General features: G+C 57.4%; 1 protein-coding gene across 3 annotated transcripts in view; it reads left to right on the forward strand.

Moving 5' to 3' along the window:
• The window catches only part of IGSF9B (immunoglobulin superfamily member 9B), a gene marked incomplete at both ends in the record, with an annotated part of 41,503 nt that extends 24,282 nt beyond the window's left edge, over window positions 1-17,221 (forward strand). For 2 of the 3 annotated variants that reach the window (XM_081240613.1, XM_081240614.1), the window contains 7 exons: window positions 1,190-1,416; window positions 2,138-2,222; window positions 4,023-4,184; window positions 4,443-4,488; window positions 5,050-6,699; window positions 13,958-14,079; window positions 17,013-17,221. In XM_081240613.1, coding sequence (XP_081096739.1) covers window positions 1,190-1,416; window positions 2,138-2,222; window positions 4,023-4,184; window positions 4,443-4,488; window positions 5,050-6,699; window positions 13,958-14,079; window positions 17,013-17,221 — 2,501 coding nt within the window. Of the gene's footprint in view, window positions 1-1,189; window positions 1,417-2,137; window positions 2,223-4,022; window positions 4,185-4,442; window positions 4,489-5,049; window positions 6,700-13,957; window positions 14,080-17,012 lie in introns of those variants that run through there. The other variant, XM_081240615.1, reaches the window with a different exon arrangement.
• Between the last annotated feature and the right edge of the window lie 466 nt (window positions 17,222-17,687).

Raw genomic sequence — 17,687 nt, forward strand, 5'->3', positions numbered from 1 at the left:
GATGGAGAGCAGACATTTCCTGCCTGCTGTGTGCGGGCGCCTTGCTAAGTGCCTGACAAGACCAACACTGACCTCCCAGTGAGGGTCTGTCCTACCGTCCCGCGGGGTTTGTCCGGGCCAGGGTGCCTCGTGCCCCGTCTGAGCGCCGTGGGCTGCCCTGACGTGTCCTCGGACGGATGGAAGAGCTTCAGTTCCATCGATCCTCGCTGGCCCCGTGTTTGCATCTTTCTGTGCCTCCCGGCAGGGTGGGGGTCCTTCCTCCTCCTTTTGCACTCCCGCTGCTCCCTTCCTCTGGCCCCCGGCCTCATCTGGTGGCAGGCGTAGGGTTGCCTCTTCCTCCCTGACCCAGCGGCTCACCCCGCCCTCCTGCTGTTGCATTTGGCCCCTGTCTGTGGCCAGAGAGGTCGGCTGGGACCAGGCAGCCCCACGCCAGCCTTGTCCCACATTCTTTCTTGCCGTGGCTCACCCCGCTCCGAAGCCCTGTGCCCTGGGGCCTGTTTTTCCACCTGGGCCAGAGGGGAACGGATGGAGTGAGCAGTGCTAGGGAAGATGTTCCTCCTTCCTTGGAAAAGAATGAAAGATACGTTTTGTAGTATCTTTTTTTCATTTTTAAGATATATTTGATGTGGACCATTTTTAAAGTCTTTGTTGAATTTGTTACACTGTTGCTTCTGTCTTTTATATTTTGGTTTTTTGGCCCCGAGGTGTGTGGGAGCTTAGCTCCCTGACCAGGGATTGAACCCACACCCCCTGCATTGAGGTGTGTGGGATCTTAGCTCCCTGACCAGGGATCGAACGCACACCCCCTGCATTGGAAGGTGAAGTCTTCACCACTGGACTGCCAGGGAAGTCCCTATAGTATCTTTTCAAAGATACTGTCTTATTCAAAAGATAATTACATTTCCTTCTTCCCTGAAGTTCCTGACTCTTTTCCTTTCACGGGACCTGATGTCCTTGTGTGTGTCGTTAGAAGTGCTCTGGAAATGGAATCAGGAGGCTCGGGCCCACCCGCCCTGCCCCCTTCCCTTGGGTCAGGAGGGCTCTTCATGGGACACGTGTCCTGAATTGATGCCTGCACCCTGGGGGTGTGGCCCTCATCGCCCCGGGGTCACTGCCCCTACAGGGACATGTGGGTAGAGGGGTTGCAGCGGCCTCGGCACCCCCGCCATCACCCCTCCCTCCCCCGCAGCATTCCCTGTCACAACTCCAGAACCCCTGGTGCTGGTTACCCCACCGAGGTGCCTCACAGCCAACCGGACCCAGCAGGGTGTGCTCCTGTCCTGGCTCCCACCTGCCAACCACAGCTTCCCCATCGACCGCTACGTCCTGGAGTTCCGTGTCGGAGAGCGCTGGGAGACGCTGGATGACGCCATACCTGGCACTGACGGGGACTTCTTCGCCAGGGACCTGTCCCAGGTGAGGTGCCTAGCATTTTCCCTGCTGCTTTTCTCAATTCCGGAAGTGACGTGACTCTTCCTAGAATCACCGGAAGCTTTGAGTGACCCAGCTCAGGTGTGTGTGTGCTGCTGCGTACCGTCCCACACCTGCACTCTTGTGCTCCCAGGTCTCCTGCCAGGGTTTGGGATCCTCAGATCACTTCAGCTGAGGTCCGCAGGTTCAGGGCCTGCCCTGTGGCCGCGGGGAGTGCTGTTCCCGCTTGGGGGGGTCTCCAGGTGCCGACACGAGCCAGGGTGGGCTGGGGCCCCAGCTCCCTGCTGGAGTCTGACGTGGGCAGAGGCTTCCCAGAAGGGTTGTCTTCCACTTGCCCAGAGGAGGGTCCCTCCTTTAACAATTCCGAGCCCCTGGAGGAGATGACGGTCCTTTTTTCCAGCGGACTCCCTTTAAACCGGGATGTCTCTCTAGTCGGAGAGGCAGCAGCTAATTTCTCAGATGCCCACCACCCCACCCATCTTCCCTCTCCCTTCCCTGCACTCCTGAGAGCCCGTGTGGCATCTCTGCCCAACTCTGCTTTCAATGACCTCACATTGGTAGCTTGAAATCGGCCACGGTGGGAGTATTTATCCCATGGAAATCGGCAGATACTCCGAGTCGCAGAGCTGGGGTGGGGGGAGGATGGGCGGCTGTTGCAGGTCCGGGTCGCTTGGCTGACGACGGGGTTTCCTCCCTGGGGCTGTAGGACACGTGGTACGAGTTCCGGGTCCTGGCTGTCATGCAGGATCTGATCAGCGAGCCCAGCAACATCGCCGGCGTCTCCAGCACAGGTACTTGGGGGGAGGGGCGGCGTCTGTGGAACAGCTCTTATGGGAAGAGGCTGAGCTGGAAGTAGAGCGAGCGCCAGCTGAAGCCTGCCAGGTGGGTAGGATTTCTCCATCTAAAGAGCTGCGTTCATGGCCGTTTCTATAAGGTAACCACAGAGAGAAATCCAGTTAAGGCTCTTGTTAGAATAGTCAAAAAGGACTTAAGCCCTTTTGCTGTAACATTTCTGTTCCTCCGGTGTCATCCTCTTGTGGGGCGGGGGGCGAATTGGAGCGAAGAGACAGAAACAGGTCAGCAGTACTGACGCCTCTCGTTAAGACGGCTTCATAATTAGGGTGTTTCATTTGGAAAATTGCTGTTTGGTGTTGTTTTCCTCCATTCCTTCCTCTCCGTAGATACTTTCAGGCTAAATAAAGCCAACTCCCCAGCATTTTCTCCATTTCTCTTTCTTTCTCTTGGCTCTGGTCCCATTTCTACACATCTTTCTCCAGCTACACTGCCTCACATGGAGCAGGTCCCTCCCCCAGAAGTGGTTCCCTTGGTTTGCAAAGAGGTTTTTGCTTAGTGATCCAGCAGTGGCTCACGTCCTCGGGCAGCGCTTGCAGAGCCCCTCGGAGCCAGTGGGCAAGAGCTGGGCCAAGAAGCTCATGCTCGGGCCTGGTAGAGATATGGGGGCAGCGGGGAGGGCAGGGGGTGGGCGGGCGAGAAAGCCCGGGGTGGGGGGAGCGGCTGCGGCTTCTGTCGCGTGTACTAGGCACCGTGGGCTGTTGTTCTCTATAAGGAGGTGCCTGCTGTAGCAGCAGAGACGAGCGTACTTCTGTCTTGGCTTCCCTCCAGGGAAGAGAGCTGCAGCCAAGCTAGAAGAGAGGACTTGAGGGTTTGGGGGTGCCTCTCGTGAACTGTTCTGCATTCGGGGGCTTTATGTCTCGTTCCCGGCAGTCGGGAGGTTCCTGTGGTAAACAAGGATGCAGCTCCCTCAGCATTCCCTGTCTTGAAGCCTCCCACTTCCAAAGGCTGAGCCTTCATTTTCTACTCAACCAGTCAGCATGATCTGGATTGTTTAATCCCTTGCTGTCATCGACATGGCAATGGATTCTGGCCAAATGTATCAAGATATATAGGCTTCCCCTTCGATGAGCCTGTAGAGCAGCACTTACTAACACAACTGTGGGGTGACATGTAACGCAGTGGACTGGTCCAGTCTTGGCTGTCACTCTGAGCTCTGCGCACCTGGGCACCAAGTGAGGCTCACTTCTGCCTGTAGAACAAGGATGTTGTTTGATGCCCCTATCCGTGCCAGCATGTGCCTGTGGTGACCAGGACGTGCTGACCCCCTGCAGAAGTTGCCTGCCTGCACTGTGATGGTTAGAAAGGGGCACCTGTGTTCTGGATCAACAGCCCTGTTGCTGTTGCAGAGTTTCACCCTCTGGACCCTGGTCCTATAGGGAGGCTGGTGGGAGTCACGATGCCCGTGTGATGCTTAGGCCCCTGCAGTGTCCAGTCAGCTAGTCACGGGTTCTGTGTAGAGCATGCTGGTAGGTGAGGGTGGCTGGTAAGGTCCTGGGCCAGCGCAGACCATCACAGAGCTGGCGTCCCACAGGGAAGAGATAACAGATGGGGTTTCCTCTCCACATGCAAGGTAGCGATTCCTCGGTTCTGTAAACGCCCTCTTCTCCGTCTTCCCGCCATGCCACCTCTTCATTTTTAGGGCGGAGCCTTAGTGATGTCTGTCCTACACAGGTGGGGAACCACCTGGGGCCCTGGGGAGGGAGGGTCTAACCCATGCTCTCCCCCTATCCCCCCAGACATCTTCCCGCAGCCGGACCTGACCGACGAAGGCCTGGCTCGGCCGGTACTGGCTGGAATCGTGGCCACCATATGCTTCCTGGCTGCGGCCATCCTGTTCAGCACCCTGGCCGCCTGCTTTGTCAACAGGCAGCGCAAGCGGAAGCTCAAGCGCAAGAAAGGTAGGTGTCGCCTTGAAAACTGGCAAACTGGGACCTCGTGGGCAGAGCTGCTGATGGGACTTGCTTTGATGGTGGGAGAGTCGGCTGGGACCGAAACGAGGGTGGAGGCAGACCCGGTGGGGGCACGTGATCCTGGACCCAGACGTGCCAGATGCTAGGGTGCTGCTTCCCGGCGGGGCTTTGCTCTGGACCCTGCTGACAGCTGGGGAGGGCTGTGTGGCGTCAGGCCTCAGCGGGCTCCCCTCTTTCTCCCTCCAGACCCTCCACTCTCCATCACGCACTGCAGGAAGAGCCTGGAGTCTCCGTAAGTGGTCTAGCCCCAGAGAGACAGGGTACGGCCATCTGGGGTGGAGGGTGGAGGGCTCGCTCCATCCCGTGACAGTGTTTCTAAGCTGTTTTCCCTTAATTGATCTGCATGGTAATTTTAAGTTGTCCGCACTAACAGGGGGAGCAGTAGTGTAGATGACCCAAAATAGTAGATGAGCTGTTTATTTCTTTGAGTTTTTTCCATTCTAACAGTTGTGTCTTCTCAATATGCCTTGCTTAAGTTACTCTTAAAATGAGCTTGCATTCCTTGAGCAACCTGGGAGTGAAGTTGCAGGTGTGAATGCAGAGAGGTAGCAAACATAGGAGCAGGCAGAACAAACGTGGAAACGAGGTGTCCATTTGGAAAGTGGACAGTGCACGCCTGGACAGTTGAGAGTTGAGAGTCGCCCAGAGTATTTCACGCCAGCACACGCCACCCGCCAGCATTCCTCCTCCTCACTAGCGTCCTCCTAGGCGCGTGTGGTACTTTGCAGGGAGAACGGAAGGCAGTAGTGTCCTCTGAGCTTCCTCATGCCTGCTGCTCTCTCCCTGTCCCCAGCTTGTCCTCTGGCAAGGTCAGCCCCGAGAGCATCCGCACACTCCGCGCCCCATCCGAGTCCTCCGACGACCAGGGCCAGCCGGCGGCCAAGAGGATGCTGAGCCCCGTGCGGGAGAAGGAGCTGTCTTTGTACAAGAAGACCAAGAGGGCCATCAGCAGCAAGAAGTACAGCGTGGCCAAGGCGGAGGCTGAGGCAGAGGCCACCACGCCCATCGAACTCATCAGCAGGGGCCCCGACGGCCGCTTTGTGATGGACCCCTCTGAGGTGGAGCCCTCTGCGAAGGCTCGGCGCATCGAGGGCTTCCCGTTTGCGGAGGAGACCGACATGTACCCTGAGTTCCGCCAGTCGGACGAGGAGAATGAAGACCCGCTGGTGCCTGCGTCTGTGGCCGCCCTCAAGTCCCAGCTGACCCCTCTGTCATCCAGCCAGGAGTCCTACCTGCCACCACCAGCATACAGCCCTCGGTTCCAGCCCCGCAGCCTGGAGGGCCCCGGCGGCCTGGAGGGCCGGCTCCAGGCCACTGGCCAAGCCAGGCCGCCCGCCCCCCGGCCCTTCCACCACAGCCAGTATTACGGGTACCTCAGCAGCAGCAGCCCTGGGGAGGTGGAGCCGCCGCCCTTCTACATGCCGGAGGTGGGCAGCCCCCTGAGCTCTGTCATGTCCTCGCCGCCGCTGCACGCCGAGGGGCCTTTCGGCCACCCCGCCATCCCCGAGGAGAACGGAGAGAACGCTTCCAACAGCACGCTGCCCTTGACTCAGACGCCCACCGGCGGGCGCTCCCCAGAGCCCTGGGGCCGGCCGGAGTTCCCCTTTGGAGGACTGGAGACCCCGGCCATGGTGTTCCCCCACCAGCTGCACCCGTGTGATGTGGCTGAGAGTCTGCAGCCTGCGGCCGGCCTCCCCCGAGGACTGCCGCCCGCCTCCCTGCAGGTGCCCGCAGCCTACCCGGGCATCCTGTCTTTGGAGGCGCCCAAGGGCTGGGCTGGCAAGGCGCCGGGCAGAGGCCCTGCCCCAGTGCCCCCCGCCGCCAAGTGGCAGGACAGGCCTGTGCAACCTCTGGTGAGCCAAGGGCAGCTGAGACACACCAGCCAAGGCATGGGCATACCCGTGTTGCCTTACCCCGAGCCGGCCGAGCCGGGGGCGCACGGCGGCCCCAGCGCGCTGGGCCTGGACACCCCGTGGTACGAGCCTCAGCCCCGGCCGCGGCCCAGCCCCCGGCAGGCCAGGCGCGCCGAGCCCAGTTTACATCAAGTGGTGCTACAGCCCTCCCGGCTCTCGCCTCTGACCCAGAGCCCCCTCGGCTCGCGCACCAGCTCCCCCGAGCTCGCCGCGCGGGCCCGGCCGCGCCCTGGCCTCCTGCAGCCCGCCGAGGTGTCAGAGACCGCCCTGCAGCCGCCGGCTGTCGTCAGCTTCTCGCGCAAGTCCACACCGTCCACGGGCTCCCCGTCCCAGAGCAGCCGCAGCGGCAGCCCCAGCTACCAGCCCACCGTGGGTTTCACCACTCTGGCCACGGGCTACCCCTCCCCTCCGCCGGGCCCCGCGGGGCCTGTGGACCACTTGGATGTGTTTGGACAGACGCCTTCCCCTCGGAGGGTGGGGGAGGAGCTGCTCAGACCGGAGCCCCCCCCGCCACCGTTACCTACTGCAGGGTGAGTGTGAGCCGTCTCTCCTGCCCACCGCCGCCTGGTCATCTTCCTCCCCCTTCCTCCCCTGCCCTCGCCCTTCCATCCACCGACTGACAGGGCTTGTCGGGACACGCTGCAGCATCCCTTCGGGAGAGGAGCGCTGGTCTTGGCAGCGGCAGGGAGTGTCACTGGGGTGGGGGTGTGGCTTACCTGCCCAGGTACCCTGCCAGGGGCATGAGGGATCTTCCCCACCCAGCCCAGAGCTCTCAGGATGCCATCTGGGGGCCGGGGGAGAGGACGTGGCCAGGGGGTGTGTGGTGTGTCCCCATGAGTAGTCCCCCGGGGCCTTCTGGAGTGGAGAGCCCACCACGTCCCCGTGAGCCTGGCTTTGGGTGGTTCCAGGGTTGGCCCAGAGACCTTGTATCCAGCCTTCTTTTCTTCCTCGGCCTCTCCTCCTTGAAAGCAGGACCCTGGAGCCTGACTTCCCTGGACCACCAGGCTCCCGTCCCCAACCTCCTGCCCTTAGCAGCCTAGTGAGTGCTGCCTCCCGCCCCCACCTGGCCCCCCAGCCTCCCTGGAGGCTGCGTCCTGGAGGCTGGGAGCAAAATCTCAGGCCTCTGAACCGTGTGCCCGAGCCACACGCCCCACCCCAACCTGTGTGCCTCGCAGGGAGCTGCAGACAGACAGACAGACAGACAAGCCCCTGCGATCAGCCGGCCTGGGGGAGCCCACTGTAAACTGTAGCAGCTGGTGTGCCAGGTACCAGTCAGCCTGGACGCCTGCCCGTGTTCTCTCTCTCTGGTCTCTTTTGCTCTCCTCCCTCCTCCTCCCACTACTTCCTCCCCCTACTTCCTCCCCAAGTCCGTCCTTCTGTCCGTCTCTCTTCCTTCTCCATCTTCTTTGGGTTGGCCCGACTTGCTGGGAAGAGCCTGCACCGTCCGTAGTCCCCCATCCCTCCTGCGCCCCGCCCCGGTTCCGTCCTTTGGTCTCTTCTTGATGTGGCCGCCTGTGCAGGGGAGCAGGGTCAAGAGGAGGCTGGCCTGGTGGTAGGCTGACGGGAGGAGGTCGAGAGGAGGGAGCCCAGCGCCCTTCCCTTGCCCCCTTCCCTCCCCCCCACCCTGGTACCTGGAAGCACAAGCCTCACCTCCCACCCCGGCTCAGGTGGGGAGCAGCTCGGGAGGCGGAGGAGAGCTGCGTGCTGTCTGTGCAGGAGATGCGGGGGGCCGTGCCCTGTCGTCTGTGCTTTGTGCAGCCTCATCTGCTTCGTCCCATCGTGCCGTCTGGGTCCCTGTCTCTCTCCTTACTGCTCCTCACCCCATTCTCTGGCCTCGCTTGTCGGTTCTCTGGTCCCCATGCTCCTCCCCTTCCCTCTGGGTGTGCGTGGGTGGTTCCCCCGCACCCATGTTGATAACCGCTTTGTTTCTGATTGATCTCAGCTATCTGGGCAGTGTTGTCGAGACAAGCCTCTCTTCAGCTCAATAGGTAAGGGAGCTCCGGCTGGGTGGGTGGGCAGGGGGCGGACCAGCGGACGGGCTTCCGCAGGGCCAGCGCTTCCTCCACAGGGGAATCCAGACCACAGCCCTCGCCCCTCTGTGGGGCGGCAGCCTCCGCTGCGATGGCCCATGGCTTCTGGGTCCCCACGCCCTGCTGCTACCACAGCTGCCGGGCCTCGCTCGCACGGCCTCGCTGCAGCTTCTGAGCCCCTCCCAGAGCCTCCCTGCAGTTTTTGCACTCAGACACCTCGCCATCCTGCTGCCCAGAGCTTCCCACAGAAGCCCTTGGGGCCCTGCATGCACCCTCGGGGGCCTAGAATGCCTACGAGCGCTTTGCACCTCTGCACCTTGGAAACCTGGCTGGGCACGTGGTGTCTCGGAGCACCGGCCCCTTTCTGCCCGGTTTCCCCAGTAGTAGGCATAGAGGCCCCCTTCCTCCCTAAGCCCCCCGGGTGCAGATCCTCCCCTGGGGTGGCCCCTCCCTCACTGTCCTCTTGGGATCCTGCTGATGATCGGTCCTCCCAGGAGCACGGGGTTGGGCTATGGCCCTGCTCCTTTCCTCACCAGCCGGGTCTTTCTCAGGACCAGGCCACCTGTCCTCCTCTGAGGGCAGGGGCGGGGAGAGGTCACCACTCCTGAGCCTGCTCTGCAGCCTGCTGGCTGTCACAGGACTGAGGCGTGGACCTCGCCCGCGGGCTCACGTTGCTCTCAAGGCCCCTGCAGTAGCCACTCCTGATGTCCCTGGGCCACAGCTCCGGGAAGGGGTCTTGGAGGAGCTCTGCCGGAGGAGAGGACAGGCCCCCGGGCAGAAGGCAGCTCTGCTGTCCATGTGGGCGACTCCTCTTCCAGGTGGAGGTCTCAGGAACTTGACAGCAGAGGGGTGCCAAGTCTCTTTGAGAGGTTTCTGTGGTCCCCTGAGGCCTGCTCAGTCTCATGGCAGCTGACAAGATCTTCCTTTTGCCGTGGACGCCAGTCCCATGCTTGTGGCCACAAGCAAATGCAGGCACCAGGCACTCAGATGGGAGAGGGAGCCTCCTCTGGGCGCTTCGGGCTTCCCGGGTTGAAGGCTCTGCATCCCTTCCCCACCTGGAGACGGCAGGAGGGCTAACGGTCCTAACTCAGGACCATCAGTCTCCTCTGGTCGTAAGGATGGCCTGCCGTAAACAGGACGGCCGTGCCATCTCCTCGTGATCTGCAGCCATGAGAGTGTCCGCAGCCAGAGGTCGTGGGATTGTGTGAGGCTGGCCGGGTGCCACGCCGCAGCCATGAGCTTGGGGAGACCAGGGACAGCGTAGTTAGGAGCGGCCAACGGGGTGATAGTGATGGGACCGCCCTCCACCTTCCTGCTCTCCTCCCTGCCCCCAGTTGTGACCCCCCTGCTGCCCCCAGAGAAGTGATGACTCCAGGCCCAGCTCTCACTCCAGTCCGGGAAAGTGCCTGGGCCCGGGCCCCGTTCTCGTTCGTGACCGCCTCCCCGGTGTCCCCACCTGCCAGACCCGGGGGCTGAGTGCCCTCTCACTGCTGTGGTAAAACCCAGAAACCAGGGGCGCAATGCAGGGTGGTTTCCGCCCGGCCCGGCCAGCTCCAGCCTTGGGGAGTCAGGCCCTCACCGTGCTGCCTGCCGAGAGCTCTGGGTGGAGGCCGCTGGGCCCTTGCAGGAGCCAGGCTCCTCCTCGGGCGCCACCCTCACACTGCCTTTGCATGTGTCCCCGCTGGGTCTCGTTGGAGGTGGTGTGACTCGTCTCGTCCACGTGTGTCCTTGCTCTGTTCCCACTTCCTTCGCTCTCCCCTGTTCTGCTCCCGCACTCCCCGCCCCACCCCTCCTCCTCTCCCCTTTCCTCTTCCTCCCAGCTCCCTTCTCTACGTGTCCCTTTGTGGACGGGGCTCTCAGTTCCCTGTCTGACACCAGTAGCGGCCCTGTTCTTGCATCCCCTCTGATCCCCCTTCCTGTTCATACTGACCTTGGCCTCCACGAGGCAGGTGGGTTGGGAGCGTGCTGGGGCCCCTTGTACTAGGTGAACCTTGGGAAGGAGGTCCCGTTGGTAAAAGCGTCTCCCAAGTTCGGAGGCCACACACTTGGCCCACCAGAGGGGGGGCTGTCTGTGGGCGCAGTGGTGGGCACTGATCTCCGGACTCCTGGCTGGCTGTGCTGTGCTATGACAGAGGGTGGGTTCACCCGTGTCCTGGCTACACCGTGGATGTGAGTGGGTGTCCTCGGTCTCCACCCCAGTCCTGTAGTCAGAGATCAGAGTGTCCGCTCAGGAGAGGAAGGAAGTGCTCCTTCATCACTGCTCTGCCTGTCACCGGGCGCGGCAGCCCCTGGGGTAACGGCCAGCTCTTGGGGCAGGAGGGCAGGAAAAGTCTGGAGGATTTCGACTGTCCTGCCCTGTGGTTTGCCTTTTTGAACCTGGCTGTGTCTTTCTTCCACTGCTCTGGGTGAGCATAGAGATACACACTAAGGCCTCTGGGGCTACCTGGTTGTGGTTTGGATTTTGTATGGATTTTATAACAGGTGAGAGAGAGAAAAAGAGTGTTAAGGTCAATTTCAGGCTGTCTTTGGTAGGTGTGAACCACAGAGAAACACCTGTGGGACAGAGAACTGGGGTTCATGGGGAACACGCTCCAGAGAAGCCCCTGGGCTTTAATTTCAGGCCTTCACCTTCCAGTACTGCTCGTACTTTCTGGGGGATGGGGTCCACGTTTGCTGAATTCTTATGTGTTCTGGAAGAACTGGGGCTGACTGGAAAGAGAACTCCGGCCTCACCTCCCTGGAGGGCAGGCACCCCACTGGTCAGCCCTGGACTCCCTGCTGCCCCTGTTCCAGGGATGGGATGGAGCTGCTTCCCCCAGCCTCCTACGTCATCGGCGTCAGAAGTCCATTACCTGAGAGTTCCGTGGGGGGCTCGGCGTTGATAGGGGACATGGTCCCCCTTCCCCCTTCCCAGAGAAGGGAGGTGGTTTGATTCCAGTCTGCTGGGACACATTTCATGTGACTTTTCTACATAATTAGCTGAATATAAAGACCCATTTTGCCCCCTCCCCTGTACCTCCCGTCCTTCCAGACCCTTTTATTTTTTGCCTCCTGTACCGGGAGAGTGTTCCAGTGCCTTGGGGAGCCTTCTCCTGTCGTGCATCTGAGCCTGAGCACCAAGCCAAATGCGAAAACAGGCGGACAGCAGGTGTCTTGGAAGAGCTGGAGCTTGGCTGCTTCACAAGGGAAAATTGGCTTCCCCCACTCAGTGGATTGTTGCTGCTCCGGAATCATTGCCTGAGGGCATAACTTCAGCCAGCTTTTCCCCTCTGCCACCGAAGCAGAGAATGTCAGTGACTGTGGCAGCGAGTGCGTGCAGGGCAGGCTGATTGCTCAGGTGCATGCGAAAGCAATGTTTCCCTTCCATGTAGGTTCTGCACCTGTTTCCCTTAGGAAGAAGTTGGACACGCAGTTTATCTGATGTTGAGAGTCCTGGCTCTTATCCCATGATAACTGGATTATAAGACAGACTGCCTAACCTCTCTAACTTCAGTTTCTCCATCTGAAAAGTGGGGTCAGTACAGTATTTGCCTCTTAGGGATGTTGTAAGGGTTAAAGAAAATTATTGCAGGGAACATAGAGCAGCGCCTGGCGTGGTAAGTGGTAAGTAAATGCCGTATGATACAAGTGGTAATAGTAGTAATTTGTTGCTTGTAAGAATAATGTTGGCCCTGGAACTTACAGCTGGCTTGGAGAATCCCTAGGAGTTTTTGGGGGCACCCTGTACCCATTTCTCTCATGCCCAGAGGGTCACCCTGAATTGCGTTGTTTGCTTACTGGACCCTGGGTCCACTTGCTTGTCATGCGCCTCCTCAGACTGTACACCATTCATCTGTATGGCCTTTTGGAAGACTCTGGCCAGGACCGGGAGGCAGATGAACTGAGGTGTGGATTCATGTCTTTTTCCTTTTAGGCAGCACGAAGAAGCCTTAGTCCAGGATGAGCGGGGGGTGAGGACGTTGCCTCAGCTCTGGGAAGTCCTGCTCCCTCGTGCCCTGGCCATCTCCAACCTTTGTCTGCCTCCCAAGTTTCCTTCCAACTGCTGCTGTGCAGGGTCTCCATGGGTCGGCTGTGGGGTTTGTGAAGGAGGAAGGAAGGGGGAGGTGGCAGTCAGGTCTTTGGGGTGAAGGCCCGGCCTCCAGTGGTGAGCTGGACTCCTCCTCTCTGAGACCGTGTGTGCATGTAGCTGGGTTCTTAGTTCTGTGCTCTTAGGGGGCTGTTGAAAATGAACACGTCTCTGACCTGAACTTGGGAGGAGCTTCTCCATGCTTTATCTACTAAAGGACGATGGAATGATGGCGTTCGTCAAAGAAGATGTAGGTTTGCTTCACTGTCAGTTAGTGCAAGAAACCCCGGGAACCGGAGGCTTATCCACAGTTAGTCTGTATGTTTTTCTTTCTCGTCCCTGCAGAGACATCTGATGTTGGGGGGATGCGGCTGTAGTCTTCCCACCCCTCTTTTTTTTTTTTTTTTAAACCTTAGATTGCTTGCTCACCACTGGGGACTTTTTTTCCCCTCACAGGTTTGGCTGTCTACTCCTTCCTGTCAGAATTTACCCACCACTGATTGTGAGGGCAATGGAAGAGGGAGGTGTGGGGATGGAGGGAGAGTGACTCGCCCCCATCCACCAGGGTCCTGGAGTGTCCCTGCTTCCCTGATGGCGTGCTGATGCCAGCACTGGAGGGAAAGAAAGAGCGACCTGTCTCCCTCTTCCCCCCTTACTCCTCAGGGTCCAAGTTTGGCTTACTTTGAGAAGAAATGGCATTGATCCATGTCTTCTAAATTTTTTTCTTTTATGACCCTTGAACAGTTCTCTCCAGTAAGTGCAGACTGTCACAGACAGTCCATCCTCTCAGCTCTCTTTGGGCCCCTTTGTCACCTGGGCAGCACAGGCTCCAGTTAAGTTGTTGCCTTTGTCCTAACCATGCAGTTGCTCTGTTAGGCAAATGGCTACACCCACTCGACAACCGGGGCAGAAAGAGACGCTGACGTAGGTGGTCTCCTCTCCCATAACCTTGGTTTTTCTGTCGAATCTTAAAATATGGATCCACTGGATACCTGCTGCGGATGTCAAGGGCTTTGCAAGCCTGATTTGGACACTCTCACCGCCACAATCCACTCCCATCCTCTTCTGTTCTCTCACGTGACTGATGAAGTCTGAGCCCAGTTGAAGTCTGAGCCCAGTCTGCTGCTGAAATGTTGGTGGACGACAACTGTTAGTTGCTGTTGGCTGCCGGGGCTCTGCCTGAATCTTGGCGATGGAGGGGATGATGTCACTGGGCATTGGGTTCCCATCTGGCCCGGCCCTGTCTTTCCCGGAGGAGGACAGTCAGTGGGGTGGGGTTGTTCTTCCCCTCCTTTAATCTGCCCCTTTACTTTTCATTTCAAGGTCTTGACTGTGATGATCCATAAACTTCAGACATCAAAGCTGTTTCCTTCTCCAACTTCCTTGCCCCAGCTTGAGTGCCATGTGATGGGTTTGCCATTAAAGCCTGTCTCTCCCTTTCCTAGGTCATCCGATGGCTCTACAGATCGGTGTCTACCTGCAGCAGGCCTCCCACTGCTGGAGCTCTCCACTGGGGTTCTCTCTTCCAGGAGCAGCAGGAAGGCAGGTGTCACGGAGCCGTCATGGGCACCTGGGACTCCGTAGAGCTGGGCTCTTTCTCCTCTGGGTCAGCTACTTGGCTTTCTTCCAGCTCCTCTTCCAAAGCTCTCTCGTCCGGGAGCTGACCTGTGCCTCTCCAATTGTCCCTTCCAGGACACGTCCACTTGCTCCTGGGAATGCTGCTGTACCTGAGAGGCTGGAGGCTCTGAAATACCAACGGATAAAGAAGCCCAAAAAGTCATCCAAGGGCTCCTCGAAGTCAAAGAAACGATCCGGTAAATGTCGAGAAGCACCCTGTTCCTCTCTTCCCACTCTGACCTGCCACTACGGGCTTGTCTGGCTCAGGACCCCAGCCCTGGGTTCTCTGCACAATCGACTCCTCCAGCTTATCTCGTTCTTTGCTTCTCTTTAATACTAATTGTCAAGTAATACACAAATAGAATTTTCATATCAAAAAATGAGAAAAGTAAGGTTAAAAGTCTCAGATCATCCTCCCAGTTCTGTTTGATCCAACCTGGGAACCATCCTTCTTGGGGGTATGTGTGTTCAGAACCCTTCTGTGCATACGCCTTTAGAAAATACGTGGCATTGTTTTAGTGTATTTTTTTTTTTTTTTTTTTTTTGGCTGCGTTGGGTCTTTGTTGCTGTGTGCAGGCTTTCTCTAGTTGCGGCGAGCGGGGGCTACTCTTCGTTGCGGTGTGTGGGCTTCTCTTTGTGGTGGCTTCTCGTTGTGGAGCACGGGCTCTCTAGGCATGCGGACTTCAATAGTTGTGGCGCACGGGCTTAGTAGTTGTGGCTCCCGGGCTCTAGAGCGCAGGCTCAGTAGTTGTGGCAAACAGGCTTAGTAGCTCCGCGGCATGTGGGATCTTCCCGGACCAGGGATCGAACCCATGTCCCCTTCATCGGCAGGCGGATTCTCAACTACTGCGCCACCAGGGAAGTCCCCTGTATTTTTTAACAACCATAAGTAGTACTTTTCTTTCTCATTCTGTCATATGCCTTGGACATGTCCCTATCTCCTTAAATATTTCCTCTTTATCATTTCAGGCCTCTGGTTGGACATGAAATTCTGGGGTCCTACTCAGTGTTAAGGGGTCACTGTGGCATGGACTCAGCCTCTGCGGGCTGGCCAGACTTTTCTCCATGAGATAGAGTGAAATGAAATTGCTGTATTTCATGAAACGCACACCACTACTGAAATGTGTGATGTTTATCCAGCAGCGATAGGTAACTTATAATATAGTGCAAACATAATTCAGCCCTTTTTCAGACTTAGAAAATTCCTTAATCTTTATCACGTGCTCTCTTCTTACCCGTGGTTTTAGACGTGCTGTGAGAGGCCGTCCAAGAAGACCACTGCACAGCTTCCTTGCCAGTCTTCCTTATCTACCGGAGTGCAACTTTCTGCAGAGGCTGGGTTATGGAAGAGTGATGCACAGAGGCCCTTGAATCTTTGGGAGGCAGGGAGCACTTAGTTCTCACTTAGCCTTCAGGTGGTACTATTATCTTGTTAGTTTATAGGTTGGAATACTGAGGTGGAGAGAAAGAAAATGAATTTTTTAGGTTTTGAGAGAGAAATTAGAGCCCAAAGCTGAATTTTCAACCCATTTAAGCCCATTTCAGGTTAAGACCCGTCTACATACCTACCTACCTACCTATCATTTATCTATTCTGTTTTTTTTTTTTTTGCAAAAATTCGCATGAGGTGCCTGTATTCTCTGTTGTTCTGCTTGCAGTGGTCCTGTTCCCTGTCATACGTTCACAACTCGCAAATGCCCTCCGTCTTTAGCCCAGATCTTGTCCGTGAGCTCAAGTCTCATATGTTCAGGTGCCTGCTCCACATGCAGCTGGACGGCCTGTAAGCCTTTACCGTGTCCAAAATAGAGTTACTGATTATCCAGATGTGCTTCTCCTCGGTTCTTTCCCAGTTTCATAAAAGGCACTCCTACGTGCCCAGTTGCTCAGGGTACTTCATCCTTGACCCTCTTCCTTTCACGTCTTACATCCAGTCCATCTGGTAAGGTCTGTTGACTTAACTTTTAAAACACATCCTGAATCTGACCACTTTTTTCTGTCTCAAATGCTAAAGCTAAATTACGAGTCATTCCCATCTCTCACCTTGCCCAGAGCAGCGGCCTCCTCTCTGGCCCTCCTGCCTCCATCCTGGCTCCTGCAGTGTATTCAACACACAGCGACCAGAGTGATTTTTAGAAAGTCACGGGAGTGTGCACACACATACCCGCATGCACACGTACACACACACTTCTGATTAAAACCCTCCAGACGCTTCCCCCTGCGATCAGAACAGACTTCTGCCTGCCTCAGTGACTCTGCTCGCTCTGAGTTACCGTGATGGCCTTCCTTCGGTCAACAGGTCACGTTTGCTCTTAGCCTGGGGCTTTCACACTGAGGGAACTCTTCTCCCCTAGGTCTGTGGAAGGTTCCTAATTCAAGACTCGCCTTGGTGTTACTCCTTCAGAGTAGAAGCAGTGCCTCGTTCATTTGCCATCTAGTGATCCTATTTTATCTTTCTTGGTAGCACTTGCAGTATCTGACAGTTTTATATCTGTAGTTTTTAAGTCTTTATAGTTTGTCTCTTCCTCCCCATTGCCACATTGAAGTATAATCTTCTAGAATGCAAGGGCTTTACCTCTGTGTCCCCAGAAGGACCATAAGGCAGAGGGTGGCCCTGGCAGTCCAGGGTGGGCCAGACCTGACTCTAATGCGTATGGATAAAATCTGTGTGACGTCCATCACTGCCTGGGGGGGCGGTGGGGGGAAAAGTGTGCTGAGTCCCAACCCCAGTACCGAGAACGATGCCTGGTACCCAGGAGGCACTAAAAGAGACATATGAATATTTCTTTAATATCGATAAATAGAAGAAATATTAGATAAAAGGTACTGAATATATTCAATATTAAATACAAGATGTAAAAGAGATGTTGCTTGGCTAGATCTGTGAATCTGCAGGAAGTACAGCCACAGCCGTGCTGCTTCCTGGCTCTCACTAGGACAGCACTTGGGGCGGCCCCGGGCGCTGGCCCTTCATGGTTTCTCTGCTGCACATTCTGCACTTGGGTGATTCCGGCGTGTGACACGAGAGGCCGGGCACCATGCCCTGCAGAGGACGGCTGGGTGTGTGAGGCTGCCTTCTCCCTTTCACCACTGTCTTCTCTTTTCCTGTGTGTGTGCACCTGCTCCTCCCCAGATGGTTCTGCCTCCCAGGCTCAGAACCTTCCAAACTCTCAGGTCCTGTGGCCCGACGAAGCTGTCTGCCTCCGGAGGAAGAAGAGACATTCCCGGCCCGACCCCTTTGCCCGACTCTCAGACTTGTGCCACCGCCAGCTTCCGGAAGACCAGACGGCAATTCTCAGCAGCGTGGAGCATGATGACCCTGGCCACGCCACTTTGCTGTGATGCCACAACTTAAGTGTCCCCTGGGCAAGGATGCTGGCCGAGGGGCAAGGGTGGGCACGGGCGATGGGTGTGCGGGGCTTCATCCTATCCTGCCAGTGGAGGGGTGGCCTGGCCGTTAGTTTCCAGGGCTGCTCAGACCCTGGTTCTGCTTGTTCTCCCTCTGGCCTGAGCGGGTGTCTCCTCTGCATCCTGACCTGCTGGCCTCGTGTCCAGCAGAGAGGGCTGAGGGCAGACGGGCCGCTGTGGCTGTGTGTAGAGCTCGGGAAGTGAACTGGGGACGGGGAGAGAGATGCCTCCTCCCCTGCCTTCCCCTCTTCACTGGATGGATTTTTCCCACCTCCTCAAATATCTCTGGAGTGCAAAAGAGGAAGCAATGGCTCTCACTGCTATCTGCTTCTGTTCAGTTTCTCAAGTCCTGAAAGAGGGCTGGACTTCCTGCCATCTTCCAGACTCTACATATATATAG

The sequence above is a fragment of the Mesoplodon bidens genome (genome assembly GCF_964165515.1).
Source record: "Mesoplodon bidens genome assembly, chromosome: 7".
NCBI classification, from domain to species: Eukaryota; Metazoa; Chordata; class Mammalia; order Artiodactyla; family Ziphiidae; genus Mesoplodon; species Mesoplodon bidens.